At 32.0% G+C, this 12326-nt stretch overlaps 1 protein-coding gene and 1 non-coding gene across 3 annotated transcripts; both read left to right on the top strand.

Moving 5' to 3' along the window:
* Positions 1-1655: 1655 nt before the first annotated feature.
* Positions 1656-7347, top strand: LOC25489875 (probable magnesium transporter NIPA6). 2 transcript variants are annotated; one of them, XM_013606155.3, is made up of 9 exons: positions 1656-2040; positions 2145-2201; positions 2284-2374; positions 2689-2849; positions 2961-3088; positions 3218-3355; positions 3833-3925; positions 4030-4147; positions 6649-7347. In XM_013606155.3, the coding sequence occupies exons 1-9, from the start codon at positions 1917-1919 to the stop codon at positions 6750-6752; spliced, it is 1014 nt and encodes a 337-aa protein (XP_013461609.1). In that variant the 5' UTR covers positions 1656-1916; the 3' UTR covers positions 6753-7347. The 2 variants fall into 2 exon arrangements, with proteins under 2 accessions (XP_013461609.1, XP_013461608.1); XM_013606154.3 differs by having other exon boundaries at positions 1660-2040; positions 6654-7347.
* Positions 7348-11993: 4646 nt separating this feature from the next.
* Positions 11994-12065, top strand: TRNAH-GUG (transfer RNA histidin (anticodon GUG)). Its single transcript has one exon. It is a non-coding gene; the product is annotated as a tRNA-His (tRNA).
* The last annotated feature ends 261 nt before the right edge of the window (positions 12066-12326 follow it).

Raw genomic sequence — 12326 nt, 5'->3', positions numbered from 1 at the left:
CCTTTGCGCAACATGCATAGGGTCAACCACTTATGACGTGCCCTATCGTTGTTGAGTTAGATTCCTACGTTGGCCCCGTTTAGGGGGAGGATTAGCTGCAACATTCGCTCACGTACGAAGCTATGATGGGTCATCCTGCCAGACATAAGCTTACCAACATCATCAGCCATACCATAGCCAAGAGAATAAGAATAAGAAGAAAAAACAATGAAACGTCCTTTAAAGCATTTGATCAAACACCTAGAGCACAAAATATAGATACAACGTCCATTGTGTTATTTGACTTCTTAAACTGACCATAATGCATTATTATTATTATTATTATTATATATAGTATACATTAAGAGTAAACAGAACAATCTAATTGTTCAACAACTACCGAAGCAACCATCGATTTTAAACACAAAAACCCCAACATATAACGAGAAATAAGTAAAAAACTGAACATATAAAAATCATAATGTATATGATCACATAATTTGAACACTTGTTGTTTGATTGCTTACTTGCTTGACACTGAAGAATTTGATCGCAATGAATTTACTCTCATTGTGTTTGGTAGAGGAGAAAGAGTGAAGATATAAGTTGGATAAAGAGAAGCAACTTCTCCTCTTTGATTTAGAAGAGAGATTGCAAAGAGAGACTAAATATTAAGGGGCCCACACCTGTTTTATTTCTCTGTGGAAGTGCGAAGAAATGGAGTAGAGGCGTGAACTTTTTTATCTTTTTCAAAATTGTCCCTGATGTTGTGGCTGATATACACAATTTTATCTTGTTTTCTTTTGTTACTACTACTATTTTCAAGTTTTTTTGTCGTAGCATGTCAAAAAAGAAACTAAAACACAACTCTCTGCCTTCAAAAAAAAAGTTAACCAATGAAATAGTTTAACGACTAAATTATAAAATTGTAAATAAATAATTGATTAAGAAAATAAGTTATTAAATTTCTTTGTAAAAAAATATTTATTTCTTAATTAAATTAATGTAAAAATTTATATCACTTTTTATAAGAAGTTAATTCAAATTTAATAAAATTGTAATATTAAAGTTTAGTATAAGGATATTTTAGTCTTTTCATAAGTTTACTCTATTCCTCATGTATTTCTCTCTTACATACTTCTAAACCAAACACATCCTTTGTGAGTAGGGAGGGAAAAGAAAGGGTATGATGTGTGTGTGTGTGTTTTTTTTGTTTTGTTTTTAAGTTTGGAACTGATCAAGTTTGTTTATGCGTTTCTTTATATGATTAGAGTAAAACGACAATTAGACATTGTTTCATAGTAGACGACAATTAACTTTCATTCACAAGCGAGCGATAATTAATTGTCCTCGGTGACATGAGGTGTCTATGAATAAACACTACCACTTACAATTTTTTCAAGAGTAGTGATATTTAAACAATAATTTGAAACAACTTTGGTGACAATTTTCTTTTTATTTTTTTATTGGTCAAAAACAATAAAGAGAAAAAAAGAAAAGAAAAAAAGAATAAGAACATGATGTGAATATGAAAAAGAAAAATGTCAAAAAATTATCAAAAAATAGTTTGTACAGATATGATTTCCCTTTTCTTTTCTTAGTTAATTTTGAATTAATTAATTTGTGTTTGTGTTTTGCGAGGCTGTCATTTTTGGGTGGAAAAAGTTTTTGAACGAGGCCCGGAGTTACTACTCATTGAGACAAAACTCCGAGAATATAATCTAATCTACGAGTGACTCAAATCAAACAACTGTCCCAACCCCACTGCACAATAAATAAAGACAGAAAGAGGAAGCAGCGCGAGCAACGCCACATTTTCATCCAGTTTAAAATTTCAACTTCATTCATCATCTAAATCTAAATCTTATAATTCCATTCTAGCTAGGGTTCCAATCCAAAATCAAACCCTTCCTCATCAAATGCAAAATCATTTATAAATGTACACCTCCAGCAATTTGATTGGCTTCATCTTGGCCGTTGTTTCTGGCGCTTTCATCGGCTCCAGCTTCATCATCAAGAAAAAAGGTCTCCAACGTGCCGGTCTTAACGGCACTCCTGCTAGTAAGTCAACTCACTTAATTACTTACCCTCTTTTACCTCTCTCTCTCTCTCTCTATATGTTACTGTTACCGTTATGTAACTATCTAACTAACTTTCCGTTTCAGGCGTCGGAGGCTATGGCTATCTTCTTCAACCTCTTTGGTGGATCGGCATGGTTACTAGTTAGTACCTAACCTAACAACTTTTTTTTTCCATCTCAATTTTTTTCCTTTTTTGTTACTGAATTTTCGAGCTTTATTGCAGTGATTGTTGGAGAAATTGCGAATTTTGTAGCATACATTTATGCGCCGGCGGTTCTTGTTACTCCACTTGGTGCTTTGAGTATTATCGTTAGGTAACCAATGTTGTTTGGTTTTCACTGAATTGATTTTGAGTTGAATTTAAAGTGATTTATGTTTGAGTACATTCATTCATGTAAAATTGAGTTGAAGACTAGAAATTGGAACCAAATTTTAGCTTATAGTTAAAATCAAGTTTACTTGAGATTATTCAAACAAATCAAAATTAGTTCAATTTTGACTCATCAAAAATTGGAACCAAACATACACTTGGATTCTCGTCGTGCAGTTTCCCCTTTTGCTTTTTAAGCTTTGAATTTGAACTCGATCTGCTTTTGTTTGTTTTTGCTTGTGGAAATGGCTAGTGTAGTGCTGTATTGGCTCATTTCATGTTGGGTGAGAAGTTACAGAAAATGGGCATGCTTGGGTGTCTTCTATGCATTGTTGGGTCCACTGAGATCGTGCTCCATGCACCCCAAGAAAAGTCTCTTACTTCTGTGCTAGAAATATGGCTTTTGGCTGTTCAACCAGGTATGCTGCTGCTGCTAACTGAGGCTATTGGTGGTTTTTTGTTTTAAATATTTTTTCTGTCTGTTTATTTACTGAATTATGATTTTACTCTTTGGTTGTTTTGGATTCCAGCATTTCTCTTGTACACAGCCTCGGCAATAGCTGTGGCGTTCTTTTTGATTTTATATTGTGCACCTCGCTATGGCCAAACTAATATCTTCGTTTACATTGGAATATGCTCCATAATTGGATCATTGACTGTAAGTAAATCTTCCAATCCAAATCACCATTTCACCTTTACCATTCTAGCTGTTGACAAAATTCAACAGTGGAGGTGGCCTTTCGATTTACGCTTCTCAACTGATAAAATATTTTGTTTCTCATTTCAGGTCATGAGTGTAAAAGCAATTGGCATTGCTATTAAACTTACATTAGATGGTGCAAACCAGTTTGTTTACTTTCAGACATGGATTTTTACAATGGTTGCCATTTCCTGCATCATTACCAGTTTAAATTACCTTAATATGGTCAGTATCACTCGGCATTTTTTATGTTAATATATTTTTCGGTATGGTTAGTTTTCAATTATGTGTAGCATCTACTTTTATTTAGTATAAGAAAGCATTTGGGTTTGCAGGAGGTGATTCATAATCTTATATGGTTCATAGCCACTTTTCTAGCTAGTGCCTTAGTATTTTCAACATGAGTTTATTGAAGTTTTCATCTAAATTAAATTGCATGTGAATTTAAGATACTTGTTGTTTGCTATGAGCTTATTTATAAGTTCTTGATGTAACCTCTCGTCGAAATAACATCCAAGTAATGATTGGCTCAGTTGACTGGACCGCCTGAACTAATATAATCTTGACGTCCTGATTCCCGAATTTTGAATTGCAAATTGTTGTTTCCATGCCGTTCAGTTGTCATAACTTGCTTGTTAAGTTTCTCGGAATCTGTGATCTGGGCATCTGTGGTGATAGACTCTTGTATGGTTGGCATTGCAGGCATTGGATACTTTCAACACAGCAGTCGTTTCTCCAATCTACTATGCCTTGTTCACATCTTTTACAATATTAGCCAGCGCAATTATGTTTAAGGTTGGTATTTTATTGGAACAAAGTAAAATATGCATCTTAGGAATAATCTTTTGGATCAATTGCTCAACTATCTGTTGTAATGCTGTTGTACTATTCTCATTTAGGACTATTCTGGACAAAGTATAAGCAGCATTGCATCAGAGCTATGTGGTTTCATCACTGTTTTATCCGGAACAACTGTATTGCACAGTACCAGAGTACCAGATCCTCCAGTCAGTACAGGTAAGGCCTAATGCACTTTGGGGAGGATCCCTTTGATGATGCAAGTCCTCATAATTATATGTGCCATTTTATTGAGCTGCAACCAAAAACTATTAAAAAATTTAATACAACCCCATTTCTTAGTCCTCAGTCAGAATATTGCTTATATTTTCTTGTTCACTACTTTCTGAGTTGTGATTTATGAGTAGCCATGCAACAAACATTTGATGCTTTCTTTTTCATATAAAATATTACTCCCTCCGATTCAAAATACATGTCGCAGTCAACCACTTCACACATGCCAATTCACAACTTTGACCGTTAATATCTTTAATTATCTAAAGTAAAGAACTATAAAAATTTAACATTTTGTAAATATTTATCGAAACAAATCGAACAACATCTTACATGTCAACATTTGTATTTATATGTTAGTTAAAAAGTATGGTCAAAGTAAGTCATGTGAATAGTGCACATTGCAAACATGCAACATGTATTTTGAAACGAAAGGAGTAACTATGAGGTCACATATACCGGTCTACAACTGGTCCGAACCTTCCCTAGACCACACCATGACGGAGCTTTATACTACCTCCGTCTCTAAATTATAAGACCCTTTTTATAAGACCCCTTTGGTATTTCCAAGTACATTAATTATTTCTTTACCAACATACCCTTATTTATTTTGCATCTTTTTCTTCAATCAACAATAAATATTATGTTGAAAACATAAATTAACTCTCTCTCTTAAGGATAAAATTGTAAAAACAATAGTAATTATATACAAATTTAATACTACAACCAACTTTCTTAATCTCCGTAATTTTTGCAAAAGGCTTCTATATTTAGGGACGGAGGTAGTATCATTAAGCTGTCATTTTATTTTTTCAAATACAGTACTGTAGTAAAAGGGGAGAAAATTTAATCGGGAAACATGATGAAAATAATTATATCATGGTAATCAAATCGTGATACGTATCGTGTATCGTTCGACCACTTTTTTGAATCGTGTATCGTAGCATATCGTAAGATACATGGACAAAAAAAATATGACTTAAAATATCATATATAAACTCCAAAATACTTCAAATATCATATATGAATTTCAATATACTTCAAAACTGAAGTCATAAACAAAAGTAAATAACATAAAGCATCCTTAATTCAATCAAAATCAAACATAACTCTTAGGGTTCTGCCCCATTAGTGAATGATCAGAGAGAAACAGAGTAGTGAAGAAACAGAGAGATAAAGAGCAGAGAAACTGAGCATGGAGAAAGAGAGATAAAGAGCATATATATAGACTGTAGAGAGATTAAACAGACTGTAGAGTTATAAACAAAGATTAGGCTTGTAATGGCCACTCTTGCACCGAATACTTGTCATTGTACCAAAGAAAGTAGGCTACTTAGTTGATATTAAGTTTGATTAAATCTTTTATTTTTCCTGTACTGGTTGATGAATGTTCCTTTTATGTCGATAAGGGATCTTCTTAAAATGATATATTTAGTTTTCAAAACTCGACAACATGATTTTTACGCCTGGTCCTTATTATAGCAATATTTGATTTTTCCCGCTTAATATGCTTATGCTATAGTTGATAGATCTATGGGGTTTAGTTCTTCACAGGAAATTACTACTGTAATATAGGTATTGTCATGATGATGACTGTAAGGTGAACCAAGCCTTCTAGGTTGGGTTAAGATGTCTTATGTGGCTGTTATTCAGAGTTGAATTCTTTACATATGCTTAAATCCATCACTTTTCCAATTAAAGACTTATTTTCTTTCCAGCTTCCATGATTCACTTTCTAGACATGGGCTCTGTTTGGTAAAAAATAGCGGATAACTAATAAGCTAGCTTAAAGCGGTTGAACGTATAGCGGGTAGTATAAGCTAGCTGATAACGGATAAGCTAACTGATTGAATCTGTAGTGTTTGGTCAAATTAGTGGTTGAACTAGCTCATTTACATAAAAAAGATATGTTTAATATTTAATTTTTTTTCCAATTAAGATAACAAGGGTGAAATTGAGAGAGAAAAATGATAAGCTATAAGCTACTGAATTAGCTTATCAAAAAACACTTTAGGATAGTAAAAATAAATTATAAACTCGTGAGAAAATGACGGTTACCAAACATGTCTTTTTTAGTCATATGAACTTATAAGTTATAAGCTAGCTTATCGTGCTTGCCAAACAGACCCTTACGATACATACTTATTTTAACTCTGAAAGCTGAAAAGCGCCTGTAGCTTCAAATTAGTTTTTGCATAAATGCATATAAACCTACATCAATGAGAATGTTAGAAAATGAATCATTAGATTTCGAACAAAAATGTTTGGTTTTAGAGCACACAGTCAACATTCAGGACACACTGGGGTTTCTTAGTGTAAGTAGATATATTTTGGTGGTGAAACTGTATGTGACTTAAGTTGAGAGGCTAATGCTGTTTCCAAAAATGTACTTCTAACCTTCCTTTCTGAACAAACTGTGAGAATTTGCCTAAATCATTTATCATCAGTGCAGATGTGTACAGTCCCTTGTCTCCAAAAGTATCATGGTATATCCAAGGCAACAGTGAACAATGGAAACAGAAGGAAGACGATGGACCGCCCCTTAATTTAATTAAGATTATCCAGCAAGATCATTTCAAGTGATATTGAAATAATGAAATCTTAAACTGGTAGGACAATCAATTACATCCATTCATTGAGTTAGCAGGGCCATATTTTCTCATTGTCAGAGCTATTCGGCTCAGTTACAGAAAGCAGAAATATGGCTGGCTTCTGTACATTAAAAAAAAGAAAGAAATGTAGCTGTGTTATAGGGTTTGTCTCTGTGAGCCCATCCGTTTGGTTTAACAAGAGGTTCAAAAGAAATCTATCACATTGTGTAGCAAGACAGAGGTAGTGCTTTTTTTGTGTGATTTTATTCATTGATATCATATCCAATTAAAGCTTGGGTTCTATCTTCTGAAACTAAGGAGGTGGTGTTTCACCCAGTTTGTATTTGTGGTAGTAGTTGTTGTACAACCTGTTTTGTTTAGTTGTTGTATATTAATTTCTATTTTTTTACCCTTTTCCTTTCCCCATATGTATTTTCTTTTTGCCCCCACCCTCTTTTTTTGTTTTGTTGATAAGTTAACTGAATTATTTAAACGACCAAGAAAGCTGCACTGTATATGCTGGCTGATAATTGCAATTTTAAATATTATAGTGAATAAGGTGGTAATATATGTTTTTATACAACTGTTGACCGAAAAATGTTTGGAGACCATTAAAGTTCTTAAACGATGATTTTTTTTAAAACCATTTGGGTTGGTCTTGTGGCGGTGGCTTCTTCTTAAGGTCTCAGATTCAATTTTTTTATGCCAATTTGGCTGAGTTACTTTAACTTCTTAAGAAGAAAAAAAACAATTTTTGGGTTGAAATTGTTTAGCGTGAGATAATATAATAAAAGTTTTCCTTAAGGCTAAGCACAAGAATATGGAAATCCTATGACATCCACAAGAAGGATCAACTAAAGCTCAATGGAGGATTGTTGCATAAAATATATGAAATTGTATGAATATTAATCGGAGGATATGGAAGTATTTTTTTTCAAGTTAAAAAAAAAAAAAAATTAAATTTAAAGAAAAAACTTGAAATTACTTTTTGAAGAATGAAGCTGTTTTTAAACAAATTAGTTCACTTTTAAACAAAAAATTACTTCAAAAAATTAGTTGACTTCAAAAAATTGCTCGAAAGAGCTTTTATGCTTGCTGCTGTGTTCACGGAGCTGCTGGCACTTGGATTTTGATACTGTGTTGCCGGTTGATCCATTCGCCTACTTTAAAACCCTAACATTCTTTCAAATGTTCACTTGTTATATTTTTTTGTAACCTGATTTCGCGCTCGTACGCGGGTTCGTTGGGTTGCGTTCGTAACGCGTGAATATTTGTTAGGATAAATTAGGGTTGATCCACTTGGTCTGTTTTTATTAAGATGTACTCTCGTTTGGGTTATACTTGGGTCAAGTTTTATGTCCCCCAGTCTCTGTATCTCTTTGTTTTAATTTATTTTAATTTTGTTTTGCCAAAAAAAAAAAAAAGACACCAAATTATGTTGCCAACAAGTGAAAATAGCTTTTTATGTTGGGTTAATTATGTTTTAGGTCCCTATAAATAGACGCGTTTCCAACATTAGTCCCTACTTAAATTTTATTAAATTTTTCGTCCCTGACGTTTTTTCCGTTAGCAAAATAGGTCTTCGCTGTTAATTGTTGCTGATTGAGCAAACAGAAGAACACGCGGATGCCACATCTGACTTTTTTTGTTGGGTTAAATATGTTTTTAGTCCCTATAAAATTGAGGCATTTTAAGTTTAGTCCTTACTTAATTTTAATAGTTGTTTTAGTCCTTACAAAAATATTATGCATTCAATATTAGTCTCTGCTCAATTCAAATTTGTTTAATTTATTCCTAAACTCTTTTTTTTTTTTTAACAATTTTTTGTAGACGTGTTAAGAACATTACTAAAAGTTCCGCTGCAAAATTTGATTTATATGTCCATATTTTATTACTTTTATCTTTAACTTTTATTATTTTCAAAAATTCATATTTAATTCGTTTCATGTTAAAAAAAATTAAATTTTATTAATTGAACCTTTCATAGTGTTCTAAACTTGTCTCAAAAAATTCGTTCAAAAATTTAAGAGATTAAGGATAATTAAACAAACTTTGTTTTAGTAGGGACGAAAATTATAAGTAATTTTTTTTTTTGCAGGGACTAAAAAAACCTACTAAAACTAGTAATGATAGTATTTTCATCATGAAAAGATATTTTTGACTAGTAATTATTCCAAAAAAACTATCAATTCGGCAACAAAACTACTCATGCCCGACAATGCAAAAGAAGTCATCGATAAGATAGTGAAAATCGTGAATATTTTTGGCATTGGGATAGCCATTCCGTCCAAAAGATGTTGAAGCAACATAGATTATTTGAGTAGAACCTAATATCATTAACTAGGGGCAAAATATTGAATGAGCGTGGAAAAATAATTCCATATTAATTCGAACCAACCCATATGCTCCCATTTCATGCAAAACTAGTGGTCCCTATAAATAAGCGAGCTTTTAACATTGGTCCCTATTTAAATTTTATTAAATTTTTCATCCCCAACGTTTTTTTTCGTTTGTAAGTTTGGTCCTTGCCGTCAAACTGTGCTGACTAGGCTAACAGAATGCTGACTCAGACATGCCACGTGGACATTTCAAGTGACATGGCTGCCATGTGGTAAATGACATCATATGTTTTTGGTCCCTATAAAATTGGGACCTTTTAAGTTTAGTCCTTACTTAATTATAAGTGTTTTTAGTCCATATAAAACAATTATGCACTCAGTTTTAGTCCCTACTAAATCTTAAAGATTTTGAACAATTTTTTGCACAAGTATTAAGAACATCACAAAAAGTTTATCTGCAAAAAATTATCTCAAAATTTTGTTCCTATGTCCAGATTTTTGTTACTTTTGAACTTTTGTCTTTTAAAAAAATTCATATTTAATTTATTTCATGTTAAAAAATTCTAAATTTTAGTAAACGAACCTTTAGTAATGTTCTAAACTTGTATAAAAAAATCATTGAAAAATTTAAGAGTTTTTAGAAGAGCGTCGTCGGCGTGAACGAGGTGGTGAAAAATCCAAACTCTCTCCTACTCTATTCACCACCTCGTTCACGCTGGCGACGCTCTTCTAAACTTCGCTTGCAAATTCATCTAAGACATCAATTTCAACAACTTAATCACACGTCAACTTCAACACACAAAAACTCAACAATATTCACCATTGAAATATCCAGCAACAACCTTTTCGAGAGAGAAACGAAACCAGTTGATTTTCAAGGTTCGGATCCGGAAACAAAGAGTGGAGCGAAGAAGATTGAAGAGAGCGAAGTAGTAACAAAGAGAAACAATAACACATATCTGGGTTTTTTCCCCGGCAAATTCAGGGAATGACCGGAAATATTTGTAGGGTGAAATATTTTATGGATCTAGAAGAATAAAAAAGAATGAAGGAGAGTGATAGACTTTGACAAAAATTATGAGAAAATTTGTAACTATCCTTAAACTCTTAAATTTTTCAATGATTTTTTTTAAACAAGTTTAGAACATTGTAAACGGCTCCTTTAATAAATTTAGAATTTTTTATTATGAAATAAATTAAATATGGATTTTTTTAATAGACAAAAGTTCAAAATAAAATTAACAAAATTCTGGACGCAGAAATAAAATTTTGAGATAATTTTTTGCAGATGAACTTTTCGTAATGTTCTTAACACTTGTGCAAAAAATTGTTCAAAATCTTAAAAGTTTAAGCATAATTAAACAAATTTAAATTTAGTAGGGACTAAAACTGAATGCATAATTGTTTTATATGGACTAAAAACACTATTATAATTAAGTAAGGACTAAACTTGAAAGATCCCAATTTTATAGAGACCAAAAACATATGATGTCATTTACCACATGACAGCCATGTCACTTGAAATGTCCACGTGGCATGTCTGAGTCAGCATTCTGTTAGCCTAGCCAGCACAATTTGACGGCAAGGACCAAACTTACAAACGGAAAAAAATGTTGGGGATGAAAAACTTAATAAAATTTAAATAGAGACCAATGTTGGAAGCCCACTTATTTATATGGACTTTAAATATAATTAACCCTAGATTGTTTGAGTAGAACCTAATATCATTAACCAGGGGCAAAATATTGAATGAGCGTGGGAAAATAATTCTATATTAATTCAAACCAACCCATATGCCCCATTTCATGCAAAACTAGTGGCAGTATACAAGATGCCTACAGATCAACCAAAGAGTAATGCTTAACACATCTACAAAAAATTGTTAAAAAACTTAAGAGTTTAAGCATAAATTAAACAAATTTGAATTGAGCAAGGACTAATACTGAGTGCATAGTATTTTTGTAAGGACTAAAACAACTATTAAAATTAAGTAAGGACTAAACTTTAAAATGCCTCAATTTTATAGGGACTAAAAACATATTTAACCCAACAAAAAAAGTCAGATGTGGCATCCACGTGTGCCCGTTTGCTCAATCAACAACAATTAATAGCGAGGACCTATTTCGCTAACGGAAAAAAATGTCGGGAACAAAAAATTTAATAAAATTTAAGTAGGGACTAATGTTAGAAACGCGCAATAGGACCTAAAACGTAACCCTTTTATGTTTTATGAAAAAACTATCGAAGTGTTTGAAGTGCTTGTTTAATAACTATTTATTTTACAAGAGCTTATGTATATATTTTTACAATTAAAGAGAAATTTACGTTGAACCTATATTTTTAATGAAAAATTATGACAAACTTTGAATGAGCTGGAAAGAACTTGTAAAAATAAGTTGTGTACAAAAACATGCTCAAACAAAATATACTTATCTATTTCTCAAAAAGAAATAAAATACTAATCTTAAATGTTTTTTTTTTGACAGAATACTAATCTCATAAGTTATTTACAAATTTTAAACACTTTCATGTCTAAAGACAAGTATGAATAAGCTATTTCAAATGCCTTCTATGAGACATATGTTATATTTTAGATTAGTTATCACTTTCAAATTTGAACACTAGAAAAATCATCAATTTTTCATTAAAAAAAAAATCATCAATTTTGTCCAAAAATATATAATTTTTTTCGTTTTTTCTACACTACAATTACGATCGGAAAGATACACATTCATCTTGTCACAGCAAGGACATTTGTTTTAACTTTCAAGGGAATTCCTGATTATAAACTTAGAAGGAGTTGAAGATAGTTAAGGAAATGTTTTGATTAAGTATTTATAAGAGAAAGAAACTAACACAAATGTGGCTGTAGTTTAGTGGTAAGAATTCCACGTTGTGGCCGTGGAGACCTGGGCTCGAATCCCAGCAGCCACATAAATCTTTTTTGAAATTAAGATTTTTTTGTTTCCTTCTCTGTCAATAATTTAGTCCGAAGAATCGAGAATCCTATAGGTATGGTTTAATATATTAAGATATTTTTTGACAAATAAAGCTTATACAGCATTATGCTATGTGCTTGTTTGGATAATCAACTTATTTATAGTTTATAGCATAGTGTTTATCCTGATATGCAACATTGAATTCTCTGAATAAAACTAAATACAGTAGAAACTCTATAAATTAATAATGTCGAGA

Source organism: Medicago truncatula, chromosome 3 (genome assembly GCF_003473485.1).
Source record: "Medicago truncatula cultivar Jemalong A17 chromosome 3, MtrunA17r5.0-ANR, whole genome shotgun sequence".
NCBI classification, from domain to species: domain Eukaryota; kingdom Viridiplantae; phylum Streptophyta; class Magnoliopsida; order Fabales; family Fabaceae; genus Medicago; species Medicago truncatula.
This window is presented reverse-complemented; position numbering and strand designations above follow the sequence as displayed.

Excerpts from the sequence above, each read along its gene's own strand:
- LOC25489875 (XM_013606154.3), top strand. The coding sequence starts at position 1,917 with ATGTACACCTCCAGCAATTTGATTGGCTTCATCTTGGCCGTTGTTTCT. Across the intron at positions 2,850-2,960 it reads GCTTTTGGCTGTTCAACCAG|CATTTCTCTTGTACACAGCC; the intron begins GTATGCTGCTGC and ends TTTGGATTCCAG. Across the intron at positions 3,926-4,029 it reads CCAGCGCAATTATGTTTAAG|GACTATTCTGGACAAAGTAT; the intron begins GTTGGTATTTTA and ends ATTCTCATTTAG.